General features: G+C 43.5%; 1 protein-coding gene across 5 annotated transcripts in view; it reads left to right on the forward strand.

Moving 5' to 3' along the window:
• PARD3B (par-3 family cell polarity regulator beta) overlaps nt 1–24,976 on the forward strand; it is a 607,862-nt gene that overhangs the window by 341,891 nt on the left and 240,995 nt on the right. For all 5 annotated transcript variants that reach the window (XM_084642619.1, XM_084642620.1, XM_084642618.1 and 2 more), the window contains exons 13-15: nt 5,940–6,069; nt 11,503–11,608; nt 13,089–13,204. In XM_084642619.1, the coding sequence (XP_084498745.1) occupies nt 5,940–6,069; nt 11,503–11,608; nt 13,089–13,204 (352 nt within the window). The remainder of the gene's footprint in view (nt 1–5,939; nt 6,070–11,502; nt 11,609–13,088; nt 13,205–24,976) is intronic.

Consider the following 24,976-nt stretch of genomic DNA (forward strand, 5'->3'; position numbering starts at 1 on the left):
CTCCTTGTGGTAAGCAAAGAATTGTATTCACAGTTCCATTAAGAATAGTTATTGGGGCAATTCTCCAACCACCATTTTGAAAATATCTTCCTATTTCTAAGTGTGTGTTAAAGATACTGGGTGAAATCCTGGCCTCATTGCAGTCAGTGGCAAAACCCTTAATTGATTTCAATGGGGTTACAATTTCACTCTCCATATGGCTTTAACTAACACTTAAAAAAAAACTCATTAAAATTATAGTTCTGACTCCATAAATATAGCACATCCCTGCACTGATTCAGTATTGCATTAAGCAAAGCCACTTTTTAAAAAATTTACTAGTTTTGAGTTCTTGAATTTTTTGAACTCTGCTCTAGGAAATGAATTAAGCGATCTGTCTGTGTGACTCTACTTGCTTGTAAAGAAATGTGCTGTCTGCCCTTGGCTTCTGGAGGTGCGTATCCACCCATCACACTAATTTTTACTTTCACTTTTAAATAACTATTTTTTACTGGATTTTCAATATATATACTGTTCACAAGAAACAGCTACAACTGTGATTAAGAATAAAAAGAAAAAAGGGCCTTTAGAAATCACATGATAGTACTCTGAGTGAATGTTTGAGAATAATATTTTTTGTGTGTATTTATACGTAAAAGATGAGAGAGAACGGTTGTGCTGGGGAAGGGAAGCTGTCTTCCCTTAAGCTGTGGATAGTTAACTCTATATGGTAGATTCCACTTCACTAGTTATATTTAAACTTGCTTTACCTCCCACCTGGACTGACATAAAAAAAAAAACCCCAAAAAACCCAAACTTGCTAACTTTTATACTGTAACTGCACTGGGAAGTTGCTTTTCACAAAGGCTTTACACTGTGACATAGCAGAGAGGGAGACATGGAAAGCAAGTGTGTAGTTTCCCTGGGGCATTTTCTAAGATTATTGGCTAACATTTTCAAATCTTTTCCTGTAGGAGACAGACCCTTTATAGTCTTATTACCACAATTAGACAATCAATGGTGATACCACTCTAGACAGGTTGAAAGCATGTTCTAGGGTTATTATTCTTAAATTTAAGAAAGCAAATTGATTCAACTGCTGTTATCTTTCATGGTCTGTACCTTATGTAAAACTAGTATTACATTTATATTTATTCTGTGTTCTGATGAGGTATGAATGATAACCCACCCACAGCGAAAACTAGAAAGAAAGCTTATCATTGCTAGCTTCTATTTTTAAAAAGTCAACTTTGGCAAAAATACTACAACTGAATTATTGATGTAATAAAAATACAAGAAGCTGCTTTTCATCGTCAAAGTATATAGTTTTATACATTATCCAGATGTATGAAACACACAAACAATTCTGACACATGCCCTGTGAAGAATACATAATGAGCTCTTGATTGAATCAAATTCATTTTAAACAGAAATTAATTTTTATAGAATGTGCTCAAGGTTCAATTGTAATTCCATTTGAGGCTGGAGACTATAGGAAAATGGGCCATGACCCATTCTTTCCCTTCCCCAAAACCGTTTCCTACCTGCTACGTTCCAGCTTGGTATAAGCAGAATGTTTTAAAATCCATTATTTGTTTTATTGGCCAGGACACTAATGGAGGCCTTCCATGACAGCTCTGTTTTACAAGCTGAATACTCTAATTAAGCTGGTTACTGATCAGTTGTTGGGATATTGATTGTGTCATTTATCAAAGAGCTGGAAAAGCAGATTTTTTTTGGTGGTTGTTGTTAATTTAAGGCTGCCTCTCCCAGTGGGTCCCCATCTTTAATTTAGTAGTAGTAGTTTGTATCAGTGCAGGGCTTGATTTAGCCGACAATATTATAATAATATCAAGTTGCAGTGGGGGAAGTTTAGATTGGATATTAGGAAAAACTTTTTCACTAAGAGGGTGGTGAAACACTGGAATGCGTTACCTAGGGAGGTGGTAGAATCTCCTTCCTTAGAGGTTTTTAAGGTCAGGCTTGACAAAGCCCTGGTTGGGATGATTTAACTGGGAATTGGTCCTGCTTTGAGCAGGGGGTTGGACTAGATGACCTTCTGGGGTCCCTTCCAACCCTGATATTCTATGATTCTATATACTTCCAAAAGGTAATAGATGTGGATCACTTGGCATAAGGAATAAGTGGTAAATCTTCCCAATGTAACTTGAAGAATTCTGGTACACCAGAGGCACATATAATTGTTAACAATGGGTCTTCCCCATAATAAAGAGCCTCTGAATGTACTATTTAACTGGCTGTGAATAGAGCATTGAAATGAGGAGGAAGGGAAAACAGTCAACATGTTATTTGGCCAGTGGCTACTGAAAGAAAAGAAGAAGCTTATGAGACTAGGTCTGTAGCTGTCTCTGTGTTGTCACCAGTAGGCTCTCACCATTGATGAAGTGGTCTTAGTTAATCTGGCCTTATGGCCAGCCTGTCTTTCTCTGGGAAATCACTAGTCTTATAAGGCAAAAGAAGAACCATATAATGATCAGTGGCAAATGGCGAAGCTCACTTACAGATGTGAAAGTGAGAAGGGATGCAGATGTTGGCAGCGACCACATCCTTGTGACAGCCTCAATCAAGCTAAAACTGAGAGGTGTGGGTCCACCAAACAAGGGACATAGACATTATGATATTGACAAGCTAAAGTCCCTTGAAATACAGAACACCTTCATTCTGCAGTTAAAGAACAGGTTTCAAGCGCTTGCAGACCTTGATGAAGAGGAGGGGAATGCAGATGATGAGATCAACAAGGAGTCAGACAAAGGAACAGCAATTTATAAACAGAGCAGTAAAGCCTGTCTAGGCCACAGGCAGAAGAGAAGAAAGGGAGTGGATTACACCCAGCACATGGAATGCCATAGAAACCAGACCAGTCCTGAAGAAGAAAGTTTTAGACACAAAATCCCAGAAACTAAAGGACAAATACCACAAGCATAATGCAAGGCACACCGGGAGGTCAAATACCTTGTGAGAGCGGACAAATGGCATTATATTGATAATCTGGCAACACAAGCAGAGGATGCAGCTGCTTGTGGTGAACAAGGAACTGTCTACAAAATGATGCAGCTTATCAGTGGTAAAAGGCAGACATCAACAAACACTCTCATCAAGAACAAACAAGGACACTTACTAACAACCGAAAAAGAACAAGAAATGCGCTGGACAGAGCACTTCAAATAATTGTTGAACAGGGAGCCACCTAAAGAGGAAGCAAAGATCCAGGAGGCAAAAGAAGATCTTGAGATCAACACAGACACCCCAACTAAAGAAGAAATCATTCAAGCTGTCAAATCCTTAAAAAATGGGAAATCTCCTGGCAAGGATAACTTGAATGCAGAATTGTTCAAGGTAAATCCTAAATTAGCGACATCTATCCTGACCCCGCTGTTTACATCAGTCTGGGAAAGGGAAAAAGCCCCAGATGAATGGGGTTATAGTGAAGATACCAAAGAAAGAAACTCTCAGTAATTGTAATAACTGGTGTAGTATCACACTAGTATTATCTGTGCCAAGCAAAGTATTGTGTAAGATCTTAGTCCATCGTATATCAGAGGCAATTGATTGCATTCTGAGAAAAGGGCAAGCTGGTTTTCGGAAAGGGCGTGGATGCACAGACCAGATCTTCAATATATGAAACATAATAGAACGGTGCTTAGAACGGCAACTCTACATAAATTTCATAGACTTTGTGAAGGCTTTTGATAGCATTCACAGGACCAGCCTATGGCACATTCTGCAGGCATATGGAATTCCTTTCTGTATAATGAATGTTATCAAAAGCTTCTGTTTCAACTTTACATGCAGTGTTAATCACAGTGAGCTCAGTTTTGAAGTCAAAACAGGACTATGTCAGGGGTGTGTCATGTCTGCAATCCTCTTCAACATTACCTATCGACTGGGTAATGCGGCATACAACAGAAGATATGCCAAGAGGCATTAAATGGACACTCTTCTCATCCCTTGAAGACCTGGACTTCACAGATGATGTTGCTCTCCTATCACATACCCAACACCATATGCAAGAAAAAAACAACTCGACTCAATACTTTCAGCCAGCAAATTGGACTGAAAATCAACTGCGATAAGACAGATATCATGACCTTTAATGTTGCCTCACCATCACCAGTATGGATAGAGGATTATGTTCTCACCAACGTCGAAACATTCACATACTTGGGCAGCACCATCAGCCAGGAAGATGGAACAAGCCAGGACATCTGGAACAAAATCAATAAAGTCAGGAACATCTTCAGCAGCTTAAATACAGTCTGGAAATCATCAAAATACAACACCAAAACCAAACTCAAGATTTATCAGAGCTGTGTACTTTCAACACTGCTTTATAGTGCAGAATGCTGGGGAATGAGGAAGTCTGACATGTCCAAACTGTCTTCATTCCATACAACCTGTCTCAGAAAAATCCTCCATATCTTTTGGTCCAGAACAATCTCAAACCAAGATCTATTGGCGCAGTGCAGCGAAGAGGATCTGAGCACCATCATTGCCAGGAGGCGTTGGAAATGGATCGGTCATGTGCTTCGGGTGGAAACTGATTCCGTCACCAGAGTAGCAATAAGATGGACACCTGAAGGCAAGCAAAAACGAGGCCACCCAAAAACAACAGACAGGAGTAGAAGAGCTTCATCACTGCCCTAAACACCAGAGGTGTAATAGGAACATGATGATGATGATGAAACGTTTCAAAGGCAATAGTCTCTATTGCTTTGAGCATAACTTTGCAGGCATGCTCACATGCATGCAATTTTCAGTATTATCAGTTGTGTGCATGGAAGATAAGTTATAAACACATCATCTGTGTGCACAAGTGATAGTACCTAAAAAGGGATGCATAAGTGTTGGTGCCTGTGTTACACACTCAGGAGTAGACATGCTGTTTAAAACGGAAACATTTTATTAAAACTGTAATCAGAATCAGGCAAACACAGAGCTTGCAAAAGTCCACTGCAATAGTCTTCCAGGAGTGCTAGACTCTTCTGTCACCACACCCTACTCCCTTTGACCTTTTCAGCACAGTTCCTTGCCTTAAAGGGACAGGGTATAGGGAAATATAGCCTTGGCATTCCATCCACTTCTTACAAAAACTTACAGTGACACTAAAAGATTCTAACATACATGTCCTAAAATTTATAAGTGCTACACCTGTAATATGAAATCCACTGGCCCTGGTGAAGGCAGCTTTGTAAAATGGAGGCCAAGTGAAGGCTTCTTTCTTGTTATGTATTGGCTTTTCAAAGAAACTACAATGTTAAGAATATCATTCTACCTTTTAATAATTAGCCAAAGCATTTTACTGTCTATATTAATAATTTCCCCTGTACAACGACGACAGACGTGCCTTTTGGGGTTTGTCTCAGTTTGATAAATTGTGCATTTTTTAACAGCAACTGTCAGGAGAATAAATTAGGAGCTGCAATATGGATATGGGGGGAGGGGAAAATATCTCAAAAGAAAAACAGACTAGAGGTGTGGCAAAAGTTTGTTCAGCTGCCAGCCAGAAGACCTGGGTTTAGAGGTTACAAGTCTGCTTTAGTGTATGATCATCAGAGCATACGCACTCAGTCTCTGAGCGAAGGGAACCAGCTGGCTGGCAAAGAAATATCACTGGCATTGCCTGTGCCCTTATGTTGACAATGCCACAAGCTGCCCTCACAGATGGAGGAATAACATGAAGCCAGTTGTGGGTCAGAAAAAAGAAGTCCTTTTCTCTGTTTATCATCCTTAATGATCATTTCTAATGTAAGGGTACTCTCTTGTTTCATGGTCAGCAGTGGTCTGAGGACATCTTTCATGTTTCTCATTGCAGAGTTAATAATGTGCAATAAAAGCCTGACAAATAATGCACAAACCCCAGTGTGATTTAGCGATTACTGTTCCTTGCCTTTGTTGGACATTTATTTTTTCAATTAAAACATGATTCTGTTTCTTCTTAGGAACGCTCAGATCAAGGGTTTTTTCAAAAATCAGCACTTGAGGGCAGTCAGACCTTTACCACTATCTCCAGGCACAATGATGCTATCCTGCAGCAATTTGTAACTTACAGTCCTCAGGAAAGACTAAAAGGTATGTACTGTACATCCTTCTTCATGCCCCCGCCTCCCCCAAAAAAGTGCTCTTTTTGTTTTCAGAAATCCACATCAACTAGAAAAACAGTTAATTAGAGTAAGTGCAGGCTCTGTTACTTTGAAGCTTGAAGATCCAGGGAGGGTGGGAGAGCTGACTCAGAAGTTGTGAATTAAATTCCTGGCACAGGTTCCAGTTTAAGTAACAGTTTCTAGCTCACTGCCCAACACGTAAGTTTGGATAAAAAACAAATGATGGTTGCAAAATATATATTGTCAAAATGTTTATTTTCTATACATCCTTGATGGGTACAGTAATTATTTTAAAAAGCAAATTGTCTAGTTTGTGTCCTGTTTTATAATCCAGTAGGAATTTACACTATACCCTAATATTCATAAGATTTGCTATTTTAGTTTACTGAGACTTGAAATGTTTTAAGGTTAGAAACAGACCCTTAGTGTAAATAGAATTAGGACATCATATTTACATTCCCCATTCCAGACTTTGAAACTTTTTTAGTAACTATAATATTCTTAGTCTGTAAATAGCTGACTAAACACCCAGCTTTAACACTGACACTTTATCTTCCTACCTCCTCCCCTTACCAGCAGAAAAATCCCACTGGCTGCTATGTATGGCCCTGATTCCACCAGGTATTTAAGCATATGCCTAATTTTAAGCATTTGAGAAGTCTCATTAAGTGTTGTCACCCATTCAGTGGGACTGCTCATGTTCCTAATCAGGCACTTTTTAAAGTACTTAGATAAGAATCAGAATAAGGCCTGTTTGGAAGAACTATACTTTCTGAGGGATCCTAGCAGCAGAGGCTGCTAGTGTATGTCTTTTTGTTTTGCTCGTTCTTTGTTTTACATTTTTGAGGGGCAAAAGGAAGGAGACAACCCACCGCAGTGTGAGGGGTGAATGGATGTTAGATGTTGAGAAGACACCACAGACATAGGGCAGAGAGAGAGAGAGACCCCTTTATGAGGGAAAAAAGAGAGACAAAAACCAAGGCCTGGGAAGATATGGGTGGTGTCAGTCAAAGGGCTAAGGAAAGAGATTTTTAAATTTTACTGAGAAACTAAGTGAAGTATCTTCGTATTGTGACTTATGTTTTAAAAAACTTATTTAGTGAAATCAAATAGAATGCTAGCTGTGTGGGGCAGGCGGAAGAATGAGACATGTATTTGCCCAGCAAAAGACCTAGTAGAGGGCTCTGTATAGCAAAGCTGAAATCGTTCAGGTACATGTGAGCAAAGAATATGTCCCTAAAATAATACAGTGCATATACATGTAGCATGTATTTTGCTGTAAAAATATTTGTTTAGTTCTGAACATTTAACCTATTTTAACCCACATTCCTATCAGCGTTACCCTTTTCTCCACCCCCACCCCCATATCATTTGTTATACTTTTTGCATTTTCTTTTATAATAGGCTCCGATCCTACAATGGTATCTGCACACGTGAAACCATGCACCCGCACAGGGCCCGAGTGAACCCAAAAGTGCTTATGTGTCTTCCCACAATGAACAAGTTGCAGGATTACAGTCTTATATCAGATACAGGGATTGTCTCTTGATATATGTTTTCATGGTGCCTTGCCCATTGGGGTTCCAGTCCTGATCTGAAGCTTTGGGTGCTACCATAATGTAAACAGTAATAAAAGACAGCAGAGATGTCAGTACAATACTGTGCCCAATACAAAAAATTAGTGGCAGAAGTTGAATTATGTTTAATAAAATGTCATACTCTCAGTTAGTGTTTTCCAATAAGTTACTCCTAATGCTAGTCACTGCTCTACACGTAAGACTGTTCTAGAAGCCCAACAAAAATAGATTGAAAAAAATAATTGGCTTATTAATACTATATTTTTTTAAAAAGGATCTTTTTTATTATACATGAGCAAGACCAAATGTAATGTCTGGGGAAAAGCTGTTATAGCCAAAACATTACATTTTGTCTTGCCTGTGGATATTTCAATAAAGGAGGGTTTTTAAGCCAATATTGAAATGCCAATGTTCAGTCTATTTTTTGCATGAATAATGCTTGCCACCCACAGGTTCCTGCTTTTTTTTCTTGCCAAGCTGTTGTGCAGAAATAGCAGTTTTAGAACAACCTCTTCGAGAAGCAATACTTCAGTGCCAGCAACTTCACATTTCTGGTGCTGAAAGATTACTGGAATCTGCCTCATCAGAAGCTCTTTTACATCCAAAAAATGATCAGGGCTGTAAGGGAATTGCTGTCATCTCTCTGGTTAGGAAATATTGTAAAGATAAAGTATCTACTCTACAATAGCGTGGCATGCTGAATCTCCATGGATGTACAAGTATCTACATTTAGAAGTGTAGCATGTGCTCATGAAAAGATTAATTGATATAGAAAATGACTATAGATGAATACATTAATTCAGGAAAGTCTAATAGCCCAATATACTGTAACTTCACCTCATTGACCAGTTCAAATGTATCATAATTTTATGAATATTATATCAGTATTAATAGATTATTACATGGCAGCTCAGCATCAGCCACACCAACCCTTAGATGTACTGAGTACGCACCATTCCCATTGAATTTCAGTGGAGTAAAGTCAGTGGGAATTGAAGGGCACTCACTATATTGCAAAATGCACTTGGTAACTCACAGGATCAGGGCCTTTAGGGAGGGAACCAAAGTTGTGGATTAGCTAGGAAGGAAAAAGGACAGGTTGGAAGGATGAGGGAGTGAGAACATGCAGTAGAAGAAGTCAGTATAGTCACTAGTTTTTCTCCAGAGATGCTCAGTCGTGTGAGACCGGAATGGAGGGAGCACAGAATGGGAAGGTCACGGATGGGGTTTATGGGAGCATTCAGAATGGCGTGAGAGGGAATGAGGAATTACGGGGGGAGGGACAGAGTTGAAAGTGGCAATCATGATGCTGATGGCAGTTAGTGATGACAAGGAGAAAAGGTGAAGGCCAGGAGAAAGAAAAGTCAGAGATGTTCATAGACTGGTGATCACAAAGGGAGTAAGTGATAGGAAAGTACAGAGCACAAGGAAGAAATGATGGTGAAGAGGAGCTTGTCCATCTTCATGGTCGTAGACAGGGACTTTAGGAGAGAGGGAAGAACAGTGTTTTTTTTGACAAGTTAGGATGGTGACTGAAGTTATGAGTTGGGTTTCATGGTTCAGGACAAGCTGCACCTTTCAGCCCTCTCAAATCTCTGAGTGCACCCCTTCAGGTGACCGTCCTCTTGCCTTCAACAATTTTGTGTTGGAACCCTCTGAATTATCCCACTCTTAGACCAGGTCCCCAGGGTGTAGCACCATGTATACCAACCATGATTACTCAACAGATCGAACTGAATTTGGCTACCTGCAAGACTTGCCTTTGTTAGTTGACTGGAGTGTGAATTGGCATAGAACAGCCTTTCCAAATAAAGTATTGTTTAATCTCAAGGAACAAAGAGCAGAGAGGTTGTAACACAGCAAACAGTCTGCACATGTATCTGATCTGTCTAACCTGAAAGCTAGACAGGCCTGGCTTATGCCAAAGACCCCAGCCTTGGGGAGCTCAGGGAAGAAGGGCAGAATTGGTCAGCACCCCAGCAATCCCTGTGTCTCTCCCTCCATCTTCAGGAGCAGACATTTTATCAGTCCCCTCGTCTGTGTTGCCTGTATCTCTTGAAGCTGGTCAAACTAGTTTATGCAGCGCACTTGGGTGGGTCAGGGATAGACTTCCAAGCAATTCGTTGTCCTATAATTATCAGTAAACAGGTCATTATCAGAAGTTTGCCCACTTTTCTATCTAGATGCAAATTAACCCACATAGCAAAAAACACAATAACAATCAAACACATAGATATACATGAAGTATTAATAAAATATTATGAGCATCTTCCTCCTCTGTCATATTGGGTCAAATTGAAGCTTGGAAAGAATGAGGAAGTTAATGAGATAATCCAGAAACAGTAGAATTAGAGGTGCTGGCAGTGCAGAAACTGAAGAAACATGGTATGAATATAGAGTGAAGAGCTGAGAGTAGTTGGAGGCTGATATCAGATGAAGAAAGTGAGCCTCTCTGAGGGAGATGAAAAGGACCTCAGAAGAGGCAAAGGGGTAGAAAGTTGAAGGGATGGAATTGAGAGGTGGAGGGTGAAAGGTTGGAGCATACTGCAGTCATGAGATCGGGGCTGCAATAGGAGGAGATGCAGCAATACATGGTGAGCTGCAGGGAGAAAGCTAGGTTTCAGTGTGTGTGAGGAGGTGCAAGGGCCTGGGGGATAGTCACAGATCTCGGCAAGCATGAAACATGGAGGGGAGACTAGAAGGAAGTAGAAGGAGAGAAGATGGGGACTTGGATGGAGAGAGTTTTTGGCTGGCAGGGTTAGAGCTTGATGAGTGAGGGAGAACGTATAGGAGGAAGAGTGTGAAGAATGGAAGGAAGAGATAAAGACACTGAGGTGAAGATGAGAAGAGGATATTTGTTAGTAGCAAAGAGTGTGTGAGATGGAGAGGAAGTGGTGATAGAAAAGAGGAAAAGAACCAGAACAAAACTTGTGAGTAATTGTGAAAGTGTGAATGTTGAGATGGCAGGGGTGAAGTGGAGGTGTACCATTTCCATTGACACAATGAAATGAAGTTGCTAGCAACTGAGAGAAGGCAGTATGTTTGAGAGAGGTGATGTCCCACTGAAGAGTAGAAAGGGGAGAAGAAAAACCGCGATTTGACCTTAGACTCTGAAGGTACCACTCTGGCTTCCACTCTTTGCTGCTGTTGAGTATACTGTGCAGTACTTATTCCTAAATGAAGGAGACATTGACTCAGCCTCAATTATCATGTACTCTAACATCCACAACAATTCTATTAAATATGTATTTGTTGTAATAATGGTTCATTCAAGCATGATGACTACTTTGACACATGTTTCGGGCCAAACTCATCCTGGTGTAAATTGATTGCCTTGAATGGCATGATAGGAGGAATTTAGACTGTGATCCAGGGCTTCTTGGTTATCCCTCCTGTCATGGGACAGCAGCAACTTTTCTTTTCTCCTAGTAAGAATGGGAAAGGAGGCGATGTCTGCAGGTTAAGGTGCCTTACTCCCTATCTGGGAGGTAATAAATGTTGCAAACCAAAAAAATTAAACCAGTTGAACTTACTATTAGTTACGTTAAAACTATATGAGGGAAGTCAATATCCATTCATATGCATTCAGGACTTGCACTGCACTTCACTATCAGCAGAGTTTCACTAATTATGCATCTTTAAAACAGCAAATCAACTCTTTTGGAATTCCCAAGGCATGTACTTTCTGCTTGTTATGATTTTAATTCTTGTTTAGTTTAGGTATTTGTATAATTTGTGGATCACGTCAGGCCTCCCTGTCCAGGTATGGATCAGTGAACTGGTGTCATGTAATTGCTGCTACTACTTTGTTTAACCCTTTTTAGGTTCAGAGCTGACTATGTCTGATCGTGGTCGTGCTGAGACTGAAGTTCCACCTCCTCTGCCCCCACACCCCAGTGAGGAGCTGCTTTCTGAAGATTATAATTATAGGTTCGGATGTACTTTTTATTGCAGTTATTTTTGTTATTTATGGCTAGAATGGCTCAGTTCTCACTGATCATTGTGATGTTATTTTCTCATTGATTAAAAGCACTGTTGTTGTGTATGTAAATAGAAGTGGAATCTGCACCACAATAGCTATGGTCAAGTTGACATTTCTGCAATATAAATCATGGTTGGTTATTTTTGCAATTTAATATCTTGTCTATTTCAGTAGTTTTCAAATGATGGCACATTTGTCACTGGTGATATGTGAGCTGTCCTCATTGGTACACAGATTTTTAAAAAATAAATTATTTTCATAATCATGTACTAGTTTTCTAAGAAAATGGTATATCATACAATTTTTTCTATAACCTTAAACCAGTGGTAGACATCCTGCGGGCCGCACTTGGACCGTCAGGGTAATATGCTGGCAGGCCGTGAGACCGTTTCTTTACAGTGACTGTCCACAGGCATGGCTGCCCGCAGCTCCCAGTGGCCGCGGTTTGCCATTCTCTTCTTAAATACTTGAGATATGCTTATCTGACATAATGATTGAAGCTATGAGTAGAGCTGGTCAGAAAAACTTGGAACCATTTTCTGTCAGAAAATGCAGTTGTAACTGAATTGAAATGCTTTGCAAAACTGTGTCTGTCTTGCTGAAATTCCCTTTGGGGAAAAAATGGGCCGGGGGGGGAAATCAAATTCTTGAAACATCCTTTTTTAACACTTTTTGAATGAAATTTTCCAATCTTTCATTTTGAAATGACTTTTGTTTAAAATAATCTTAAATTTTGAATGATATGTTTTAATATAAAATCAAAAACCAAAATGAAAACAAAAAGTTTTCATTGAGCCAAAATTACTTTGGGGGTGGAGGGCATGGGGAGAGAGATTTTCCCTTCATAGAGAATTTTGAAATTTTCAGGTTTCATTCCAATTCTAAACTGAACCAAATTTCAAATCTCAGTCCTTTGTGAAACAGAACTTTGCTCCTCCATGCAGGTTTATTTATGGGGAGCTTCTGTGAAATGGTGATGGGTAGTGGTGGTCTTTTTAAATGCCATCATTCACATAGATTGTTGACATGTCAGGGAGAGTGAACCAGGTGCAGGGGCTGCATTTTGTGCAACCTATTTGGTAAACAATTCAGACAGGAGGTAGTTAAATAGAGCTCAGCAGAAGAGAAAACAAGACTGTTGGCACTGGATATTTCCCCTTCTGTTCTGTTAAATAAAATCATATTTAAATATTAAGCGTGTAAAAACAGCAGTTATCTTCACAAAGAATCTGTATTTAAATATATATAATTAAATACATGTGAGTAGAGGTGCGAAATCTCACAAAAGAAACATGACAATCAGAGATTGATTTTAGATGCATGATTGCAAACAACTGGAGGGGAAAATACATTTATATTGTGAAAGTTTTAATTACTTCACTTGGTTTTGCATTAGTGCCTAAATGTTTTGCATGGCTTTTTCCATAGCTCTGTAGTGGATTCAGCAGCATATTTAACAGATCAGAACATCAACTTCAGATCTTTGACACCAGCCAAGCAGCCTGAATCAATTAATCTGAAAGCCTCCAAAAGCATGGATCTTGGTAAGATGGAGGGAGGAAGGGGTCATCAGGTCATCGTTTTAGCCATAGCACATCTGCAGTATCTCCTTATTTTCTGCTTTTGTTATTTAAACAAATACATCAGCGAGCATATTCTTCAGCAGAGCTACTGTGGTAGGGACTCCTATCACATCTAATCACAATTACCATTTTTACTGAAGTTGAATTAAGGATATTTTCTCCCAAAATAGCATTTTGTGGTCCTGCATTGTCTTGAAATCTCAGCTGAAGGAAAGAGAGCTTTTGTGAAAATAAGTTAGAAGAATTGCCAGAGTTATGTCTTTAAAAAATGCATGCATGTCTAAGTCTATAGCAAAACAACAAACATATTATTTTCTGATAGAATTTAGAAGATTGCAAAACTGCATTAGACAACAGTTGACTTTCTTACGACAAGATCATTGACAATAACAAAGTTGAACAATCAAAACATCACAGTAGGTTTTCAGAGATACTTGAAAAGGAGTAAGGTTATGGTCCACTACCCATCAGAGCTGTGCAGAAAACTTTGCAATGTGGTTGAAACTGAGAGAAAATTGTTTTCACAATATTAGCAAACCATTTGTGCAAGGGGTTTTGTTGTTTTTTTGTTTTTGTTTTTACTCAAATACTTTTCTATGGGGAAAACTGAGTTGTATTTTAGCAGTAGCAAGAAGAAAAGTCTCCAAGCCTTTTAAAACTCAAAGAATCAGGAGCCAAGTAAAACCTTTTATATTTCTTCAGTGTGGCACCCCTCACTCTTTTTCTGCGTATTTCATATTTAGGTCCTGATCCAGTAACTTTGAGTAGTTCCACTGGCTAAGCATGTGCTTAGGTGCTCTTCTGGATGAGGGCCTTAAATATATCATGAATGGTTTATTTATACACACACAGAAACGCACACCCAACATATTAAAACTTCTTAAATGGTGGTCGCACTGTATTTCCTTCTAACAGTGCAGATTTGTCTTAGTATTTTGTGTTCTGATTTTTTTTATCCAGAAAATATGTGCATTTTCATAGTGGAGCGGGGGGGCCCTGAGGGGAAGAAGAAGAGCGGGGGTGGGGCCTTTGGGAGAAGAGATGGGGCACAGGGCAGAGCCTCGGGGGTCTGGTTACCAGCATTTAGAAAGGTGGCATCCCCTATAGAACTGTGGAGTAAGATTAGACATACTGAAGTCTGTGAGGAACCTTTACAAACATGCCTTGTATGCAGCTTTTTCCCTTTTAAACCAGGGGACTCCAATTTGAGTCCCTACACGGATACAATTGCTGCAGTATCACATGGTAGAGATAACCAGTCTCTTAAATTGCAAGGTCCAAAACTATTTAAGGCTTTCACTGTCAACATTTAAATTCCATATACAACCAGTACAGAACATGGAGTACTGGTGAAACAGTTTGAAAAGTCGCTAGGTGTAGCCAAATGTACAATACGTTACAATAGCCTAATCTCAAGATGTCAAAGGCGCACACAACTGCAGCAAGGTCTGCATCAGAAAGATCACCCAGCACAGAGGACATAACTATGTTGGGCACATCCTGCCTGCCATCTGGCATCCAGGAGCAACCCCAAACTGTGAACTTGTCTGACACACTCCCAAAATCCGGGGTCCCAATACTATCCTCAACACTTCTTCTAGTTGCTTCTCCCTTCCCACCAACATTGTATATCTGAAGAGACTGGGTTATTTGCTTCATTGCACAAGCCAGGTCAAGCATGGAGAACAGTGAGTTGGATGTTGCCATCGTTCAGACACACCACTGCCCATGTCCCTTCACTGTCCCTCTCAACTAACTTGCATACGTGTTGATGGGGAGGGTGACAAAATATATTTCTGAGGTATCCTGCATGACAGAGCCCTTAGAGCAGGGATGGGCAAACTACGGCCTGGGGCTGCATCTGGCCCTTCAGATGCTTTAATCAGGCCCTCAAGCTCCAGCTAGGGAGCGGGGTTGGGGGCTTGCCCCACTCCATGCATGCCGGGGCTCTGCGCGGCTCGCAAAAGCAGCAGCATGTCCCTCTTCTGGCTCCTACGCGTAGGGGCAGCCAGGGGGCTCCACACACTGCTTCTGCAGCTCCCATTGGCTGGCAACTGCGGCCAATGGGAGCTGCAGGGGCAGCTCCTGTGGACGGGGCAGCATGCAGAGCTGCCTGGCTGAGCCTCCACATAGGAGCCAGAGGGGGGAACTTGTTGCTGCTTCTGGGAGCTGCTTGAGGTAAACGCTGCCTGGAGCCTGCACCCCTGCCCCCCTCCTGTGCCCCAACCCCCCTGCCCCAGCCCTGATCCCCCTCCCGCCTCTGGAGCACCCTCCTGCACCCCCAACCTCTCATCCCCAGCCCCACCCCAGAACCTGCACCCCCAGCCGAAGCCCTCACCCCCTCACACACCCCAACCCCCAATTTTGTGAGCATTCATGGCCCGCCATACAATTTCCATATGTAGATGTGGCCCTCGGGCCAAAAAGTTTGTCCACTCCTGCCTTAGAGCACAAGACCAGTTGTCCAAAACTATCCATTGGGATATCTCACAAAGACAATAACAGTTCTGCTTGTCCTGTTGGGGACCACAGATGAGCCCATATCTGATGATCAGAGGTATCAAAAACTGCTGACAAACAAAAGAATTGTCATGAATACTTCATCTTTATCCATTGTTAGCAGATCATCAGCCAGGCCATGTTCAGTCTTGTACCCAGGCCTGAAACTTGTGTGACTTGAAGTCAAGGAAACCTGATTGAAAAAGGATCATAGTTTCCCACCAAAAAGGGAGATTAGATCCAGATGAATAGCTGTCAAGACTGTCCCTGTCAATAATTGGTTTTCTGAATTCCCTGTCTTACAAGAACTACGTTAAAAATAAGTCACACCCTACTGCCTCTTCCATGTTTCCTCATCCCATAGGGAACAATCTTAGCCAGTACTGAGCCCAGTACTTTCCTACTTGCCTTCCTTTGCCACCAAGATGGATGAGGGTCCAAATTACAGGTTGTAATCTGGAACACCTCCCAGAATCAAGGTGAGCAACCCTGACTGAAACTGCAGGGGAAACACTATTTGTAATCTCAAAAAACCTGCCTCATCTCCATAGAGGCAGGCAGCTCAGTTGTGATCTGACTAATTTTATTTACAAAGTATAATGAAAATTTTTCAGTGAAAAATATTCAGCTCTGATAGTGAATATTGTGCAGGCTAATCACCACTCAAAAAGTTCTGTTATCTGAGAGTCTGCAGACGCTATGGGGGTAGAGACAAAGACAATCTTCTTTGCCTCCTGTACAGCAGTGACAAAGACTTCAAAAATGCTTTGTCACTATCAGTCAGGCTCATCATGGGATTTCCACCATTGGTATTCTAGCCATCTTCTCACTCATTTCATTTGTTGCAGATCATTAATAAATCATAGCGGCCTATGGCTACGGATCCAACAAATGGTCATTTAGGATCCACAATATCAAAAGTCAAGGACATATGGTTATTATAAAATTTTAGTAGTGGCTAGTGTGGTCTGTCGGCAAAATAGCATTCTTCAAAGCCAACTGGAATATGATATGCTCCATCAGTCTAGTAGGACAGACCCTCAGGTTTGTCACCATGATAGAAGAGGAGTCTTACCATTTATTAAATCATGACCCTCCCAGGGCGGCCTTTTACACAAGTTGAAGTTGAAGTGGGTACTCAGTTTTTATGTCCCAAGAAAATCAGACCTGAGTAAATCACACTCTCTCTCTTGGATATGGGGCATAGTCCAAAGTGAAATCTGTTTCTGTCCTAAGGCTGTGTAAACTGACACCTCCTGTGAAGAGACTCATGTTACAGCAACAAAAGCTCTCAGGACTCATTTTGCCAATGTTACGATAGCACAGCTACTGGGAGTTTTGTGCAGTTCTACACATCATTGCTGTTTAGCTGCAGAAGTTAGGTCAAATGCTTGCTTGTGGAATATCATTAAGTTTATTTCTCTGTCTCCCTTTGAGAGTTTACACCTCGCTAGTCATCAAGGCTGGACATCTTAGATGCAAATGTTCTGATGCTTTCAAAAGTTTACTAGAATATGCTTTTAAATGATGCTTTATCTTATCCTTGTTATGTACCAGTGCTCTCTTTGTGCAGTTTACTTACAGCAAAAGCCAGATACTGCTTAATTGAAATACCAAAGAAACTGGGACACTGACATTAGTCATCCACAGAAAGTTACATACACTTACTAAAATGTGAAAATCAGTAATAATAGTTTGGATTTCTGTGCAGTCATTGTATTAAAGTATGTTGTGTACCCACCGTTAGCTTTTATTCTATACACAGAAGTATCTCTGGAAGATAGGCTATATGTAAAAACCTGCATCTCAGTTGCACAAGGGAGACATCTTCCAGATATCAACAATAGTCTACGTCAGCTGTTTTTTGTTGTTTGTTCACTCGCCCATTCCAGCTACACAGTCTTCACTGTGGTTGCCCAGGTGTCACTGATTAGACCTGTAATTGGAAATTAGTAAACAGTTCTATTGGTGACACATGAAAGAGCAGAGCCTAGCTCACTACCTCTTATCTGGTTTGCACTGTGGAGCTAACAAGTTTATGAAATAGTAAAAACCTTTTTGTCTCGAAAATGAACCGATACATACACCAGGAGCAATTCTGTTGAGTAAGAATATGCTGCTGTTATATACTCACTTTTCCAAGAAGAATCATGCTTAAAATTGTTATTTTCCCTTCACTTCTACTTTCTTTTTGTAGGTCTGAAAATCTTTGTGGAAGACCAGTCTGTTTTCCAATTGTGGCCATACAAATTAAGTTAAATCATTACTAATACCTTTAGTGACTGACACTTAATAGCGGGAAATAAGAGGGAGTGATCAAATAATGTAGGGGACTTAATATACAGCATCACTTTGTCATTTTCAATCTACTCTGTACAGTTGAGGGAGCTGCAGATATGAAGGTAAAGCTAGAGATTACTTACCAGTAGCTACTCATCTTTTACTGTAGTGCTGTCTCCTAATTTCTGATTATACACACGAGCAGGAACTAAGGGGGTTGAGCCCTGGTACCTGTTTTTGTAGATGCAGTCTTTGTAATGCACATGTGATGAATCATGTAGTCTGACACTGAGGTGCATATGGTATAGCATTTGACTTCAAAAATGAGGGTCTATGGAGACTTTATATTTGGAGAAGTCCCCAGTTACTTGTAGGATACCTAGTTTTCACTGGAATACACTAGCAGTGATTGAAGTGTTTATTGTTGGAAATACTAACTAAATTTTACATCCTTGGAAGTCTGAGAAAAATCTACATAACAAGTGAGCTGACCCTGTTTTTCAGGGAGGTGAGTGAAAGCGTACCTTTTCTGTGTTGTACACAACATCCATGTGTCAGGATACTTGTAGATCGTTCTGCTGTTTGTCTGGCTCACGGCCCTAGCCTCCATTATTGTCGGGTAAAAGTCAAGGGATCTCTCAAATCTTTTATTGCCACCACTATAGCGGCAGGATGCAGAATGGTTCCAATCCACCAGCAGGTCCTAGTGACATTTTGCCTGATTCTGTGGTGAAGGAGCCAGAATACCTCACACGAGAGCAGCACTACCATTTGAAAGGTGTGATATATGTTTCCTTCCCTCCCCACTCTGATTTGAGTCCAACAGCTGGTACAGGAGGAGGGTAACAGCGTGACCTTTCCCCCTTTGTGGAGTCTGCCACTCCTTGTGCTGCAGGTATACACACATTCGGTATGAGTGATGCCCCTTGCTCTGTTGTGCCTTACACCTTGCTTGCAGACACCGCTGCAAAGCCAGCCAAAATCCGATCAGGAAGCTTGCACAATTAGATTTAGATTACTGGCCAAATTTAGACCTGTGCATTATGTACCTTTATAAACCCTAGCACAACAAATTCGGAACTGTAGAAATGAAAATGTGTTGGATCTACCACTTCACAAATAAGTCAGACACTTATCTCAAAAGATAATGGCAGATGAGAAAGGAGAGGAGGCAATCAATAATTTCTTTGCAAGTCATTGAAAGAATGATTTTTCCCTCTCCTTTAACCACCTCCTATTCATGCACATTTTCCCCACACACAGTTGTATAGAAAATAACTACCATAATAACTCAACAACATCCATTTACACTAGCTTTCCCCCCCCCAACTGTATTTTTTTCCAAAAGTAATAATATATGGCAACATGGAGTTTTTTGTTGCTGTTGTTGACCTGGAGGGTGAAAATTAGTGTGCTTTAAAAGAAAAAGGAGTGGTTTATTATTTGCTTATAAACCCCTTTGATTTCCATAAATTGTTACACATAGGAATAACTTAGGCTTTGCATAAATATACTGTAAAAACTACTGTAAAAACTACGTCCATGGGAACTGTATGCAAAACACGAAAGGTCTCCATTCGTAGCCGTCCTTCGGTGGGCCATGCCAGCCAACCAAACAGCCAGCCCTGCCGGTGCCACAGCAGGTGCAGTAGCACCAAGCGTCGTGGCCAGCCGAATGGTACCAGTGGGCATCATGGCCTCCGGTGCAGCCCCCAGTGGGAGCTTGCGCGGTGGCCGGAGCATTGGAGGCACTGTTGGCCTCCCTCTCCAGACCCCCGAAAAAGGAGGCGGTGGGACATGCGTCCTCGGCATCGTGCCTGGAGTCCGACCAGGTGGTGGACCCTCTGGTGTTGGCCAACACCCAGAGCACCGCACTGGCCTCTTCACCCCACCCGGAGGAGGGACTTGCGGCCCCGCCCCCCTCCGTCCTGCAGGAAGACTTCAGGGCCCACCAAGAACTGTTAGAGGGTGGCAGTAAGCCTCCACCTCCAGGCAGAGGAGATGGAGGAGCCCTCAGACTCCCTGTTTAATGTGTTGTCCCCATTGGTAGGGTAGCCTTGCCTCTCCATGAAGGGGTGGCTAAGATTTCAAATGCCCTGTGGCAAACACTGGCCTCGTTGGCCCCCATCTCTAAAAAGGTGGAATGCAAGTACTTTGTACCCGCTAAGGGACAGGAGTACTTGTATACCCACCCGGTGCCCAACTCCCTGGTGGTCAAGTCAGTCAACCACAGGAAACAGCAGGGTCAACCAGCCCTGACCCCAGAGAACAAAAACTCTCGGAGACTGGACTCTTTCGGGAGAAAAGTTTATTCATCTTTGAGCTTCCAGTTACAAGTGGCAAACCATCAGGCTCTCCTGGGCTGGTACAAATTCAATCTATGGGGCTCCCTGCCCAAGTCTGAGGACTCCCTCTAGGAGCGCGATAGGAAGGTGTTCAAGGCGTGAGTGGAGGAAGGGGCAGCAGCCGCTAGGGCGTCCCTGCAGGCAGCCTCGGATGCTGTGGACACGGCTGTATGATCAGTGGCCTCCGCAGTGTCCATGAGACAGGCGTCCAGTGAGGCACAGTCTTCCATGCAGGATCTCCCGTTTGATGGGAAAGCTCTGTTTGGGGAGGAAACAGATACAAGGCTGCATGGCATGAAAGACTCCCGCACGACCCTACAGACTCTGGGCCTCTATGTCCCGGCTCCAGCAAGACCTAAATTCAAGCCACAGCAGACTCCTGCCCAGGCCGCCCTCATGAAGTACGAGGCTGCCCATAAGAAGTAGCGGGACTATAAGAGACGCCCTTGGAGGCAGTCTCAGCCTGCCCCCCAGCCTGGGTCCTCCAAGGGCAAGCAGGTGGGGAAAAGGCGTTTTTGACAGGACGCTCGGGGGCACCCTGCCAGTCCTCATCAGGGATCCACCCCCAATGAAGCTTCCCTTCTCCAACTGGTTGTGTGCTTTTCTCCCGGAATGGTCACGGCTAACCTCGGACCTATGGTCCTCAACACCATCTCCTAGGGTTACACCCTCCAGTTTACTTCCTCGCCACCCAACCATGCCCCCGCCCCTCTTGGGGGACCCCTCGCACGAAGTTCTGCTCGAGCAGGAGGTGGGGCGGCTCCTAGGTCTAGGAGCGATAGCGGCGGTGCCCGAGGAGTTCATGGGCAAGGGGTATTACTCCAGTCATTGCCTTATCCTGAAGGCCAAAGGGGGGCTCAGGCCCATCCTGGACTCCGAGGTCTGAACCAGTACATGGTGAAGCTCAAGTTCCTCATGGTCTCCCTGGCATCCATCATCCTCTCCCTGGATCCTGGGGACTGGTACGCTACCCTTGATCTACAGGAAGCGTACTTCCACATCCACATATTTGAGGGGCACAGGCTCTTCCTCCGTTTCGTGGTGGGACAGAATCATTACCAATTCATGGTCCTCCTGTTTGGTCTGTCCACTGCCCCCAGGATGTTTACAAAATGCATGTTAGTGGTAGCGGCCTACCTCAGAAAGCAAGGGGTCCAGATATTTCCCTATCTGGACGATTGGCTTGTCAAGGGCACCTTTTGGTCGCAGGTGAGGGATCACATGGTGCTCCTCCTGTCCAGGTGCACCATCTTGGGTCTGTTGGTAAACAACGCCAAGTCTACATTAGTCCTGGTCCAACACATAGAGTTTATCGGGGCGCTCCTGGACGCAGTGTCGGCCAGGGCCTCTCTCCCACCAAACAGATTCGAGACCCTAAAAGGTCTCATCAACTCGGTCACAAGGTTCCCGGTGACAACAGCCAAGGTTTGCCTACAACTCTTGGGTCACATGTCGGTGTGCATGTACATGGTCTGTTATGCCAGACTCAAGATGAGGCCCCTCCAGCTCTGGTTGGCCTCAAAGTTCTCCAAGGCCATGGACAGGATGGACAAGGTCCTCATCGTGCCAGACTCTGTGATCACCTCCCTACAATGGTGGTCCGCCCCAAACAACATGCTCCAAGGAGGCTCAAGACCTGACCTTACATATAAACGTCAAGGAGCTCAGAGCAGTGTGGCTGGCCTGTATGGCCTTCCGCTCGCATCTGGAGGGCAAGGTGGTCAGGGTCCTCACAGACAACACGACCTCAATGTTCTATATCAATAGGCAGGGAGGGGCCCGATCCTCTGCCGCAAAGCCCTCAGGCTGTGGGACTTCTGTATAGCCCATGACATCCACCTGAAGGCCTTACACGTACTGGGCGCCCGGAACGAGAGGGTGGATCACTTGAGCAAGGACTTTTCCTCGCAACATGAGCGGTCCCTCCATCCGGAAGTGGCCCACTGGCTCTTCTGAAGGTTGGGAACTCCCCAGGTGGACCTGTTCACGACTCGGCAGAACCGGTGATGCCCCCAGTTCTGCTCCAGGGGGGTCTGGGGATGGGTGCTATCTCCGATGCCTTTCTCCTGTCCTGGTCAGGCCGGCTTCTCTATGCTTTTCCCCCGTTCCCTCTAATCAGCAGGGTCCTGGAGAAGAGAAAGACAGACAAGGCCCGGGCCCTCCTGATTGCTCTGGCGTGGAGCAGGCAGCATTGGTACAGGTCCCTCACGGGCATGGCCGTTGCTGCTCTGCCCAGACCTGCTCTCTCAGGACCAGGGCCGCCTCCTCCTCCATCCCAGACTGGTGGCTCTTCACCTCGCGGCATGGCTGCTCAGTGGTTAGGTGGAGAGGAAAGGATGTGCTCAGAGCAGGTTCAGCACATCCTCCTCGAAAGTAGACGGTCCTCCATTCACTCCACTTATTTGGCGAAGTGTTCCCGGTTTTCTAGGTGGGCGGTGGACCAGGGTGTCTCCCCAGTGACAGTCCTGATCCAGCTTATCCTTGGTTACTTTCTCCACCTGAGGGCCCAGGGCCTGGCGCCCTCGTCAGTCAAGGTGCACCTGGCAGCCATATTGGCCTTCCATCCGCCGGTGCAAGGGCACATGGTATTTTCCCATGCTATGACTGGCCGGTTCCTTAAGGGTTTGGACCGTCTTTTTCCGTATTCTGGACCCCTGGTCCTGCAGTGGGAGCTAAACCTGGTTTTGGCTCATCTCACGGGGCACCCATTTGAACCACTGGCCACGTACTCCTGGTCTCACCTCTCGTGGAAGGTGGCCTTCCTGGTTGCAATCGCGTCGGCCAGGCGAGTCTCAGAGCTCAGGGTCCTGACCTCCGAGCCGCCGTACATGGTCTTTCATAAAGACAAGGTCCAGTTCAGCCCACACCCTGCATGTCTACCACATGAGTCAGGACATTTTTCTACGGTCTTCTGCCCCAAACCTCACGCATCCAGTGAGGAGCACCGTCTCCGCACACTCAATGTGAGGTGGGCTCTGGCTTTCTACCTTGAGCGGACCTAGCCATTCAGAAAGTCCTCGCAACAGTTCGTCGCCTTGGCTGAGTGCGTGAGGGGCCAGCCGATTTCCACTCAGCAACTTTCCAATTGGATCACTTTGTGCATCAGTTCCTGTTATGAGCTGGCGGGTGTCCCCCCACCGCCCATTGTGAGGGCACACTCGACTTGGGCTCAGGCCTCGTCGGCTGTCTTAGTGGCCCACGTCCCCATCCAGGACATTTGTAGGGCCGCCACATGGTCTTCAGTTCACACGTTCACCTCGCACTATGTGATCATCCCCCAAACCAGGGATGCCGGGTTCGGCAGGGCCGTATTCCGTCCTGGGAACTTGTGAACTCCTACCCATCTCCAACAGATATAGCTTGGAATTACCTATTGTGGAATACGCATGAGCAATTACTCGAAGAAGAAAAGATAGTTACCTTTTCCATAAGTGGTATTCTTCGAGATCTGTTGCTCATGTCTATTCCACATCCCGCCCTCCTTCCCCTCTGTCAGAGTTGTCTTGCAAGAAGGAACCAAGGGTGGGGGGAGCGCGCAGCTCCCCTTATACCGCACCAGGCAGGCGCCACTCCAGGGGTCGCGGGAGGGCGCTCCCTCCTACAGGTACTGCTAGGGGAAAAACTTCCAGCACCGATGCACGTGGCTCACACACCTGTTGTTGAACAGACATGAGTAACGCATCTCGAAGAACACTAATTACGGAAAAGGTAACTGTCTTTTTCTTAACCTTGTGGCACGATTAGTAGAGACACCAGCCAACTCCATTTATGTATTTAGGGGCAATTATTAAATGATGTGCTAAAACACAGGGTCTGGCATGTTCTGCAAGGAGGCAAACATTTACCTAATTTAGCATTGTTCTGGAACCTTCCCTGTTACCTTACCCAGGGAAAAGGGACCTACTTAACCTGGGGCTAATATATTTGCCTTCTATTACTCTCCTGTAGCCATCTGGCCCAACCCTATCACAGTATGTATTGATGTTGTGAACATGAAGGGACTGGTGGTAATCAAGTTTAAATTTTAGATCAGTTTCAAGATAATTGCATTATAAACCTTATTCCCCACCCAGTGGCTCTAACTTATAAATGACAGATTTGATTATGAACTTTTGGATTAACTCTGGGAGCCTAGGAGAAGTGATAATGACATAGTGTAGGTTTATCGTCAAGCTAGATCAGTATTAATGTTGTACTGTGTTTCATGAGAAAGAGATTCATCTGCTTTGGTAGAGGTTAGAGAGAATTTGAAAAGGCAACTGTAGCCTTTATAATGTTGATGCTTTGATATTGCCAATGGTATGTCAAACTGTAGTAGCCTGTGCCAAAGGTTTAAGCTCCCTAAGAGCTGCGATATCTGAATTTGCGGGTGACAACCGTTAATAGAAATATCATTAGGATTGGAGACTGTAGGAGCACATGGGGAGCAATAGCAGTGACCACAAAAACATTCACAAGTTATCAATCTTCCCTTTATTAAAAACCCTAATACACAGATAATCAATGTTTTATATACATAAATGAAGATGGAGGATTACCATAAAATGTCCAGCATCATTGTTTTCAGACTCACATCCCCAATGGTACCACTGAGATGGGTAGATCTCTC

Source organism: Lepidochelys olivacea (assembly GCF_965140295.1).
Source record: "Lepidochelys olivacea isolate rLepOli2 genome assembly, chromosome: 11".
Classification (NCBI taxonomy): Eukaryota; Metazoa; Chordata; order Testudines; family Cheloniidae; genus Lepidochelys; species Lepidochelys olivacea.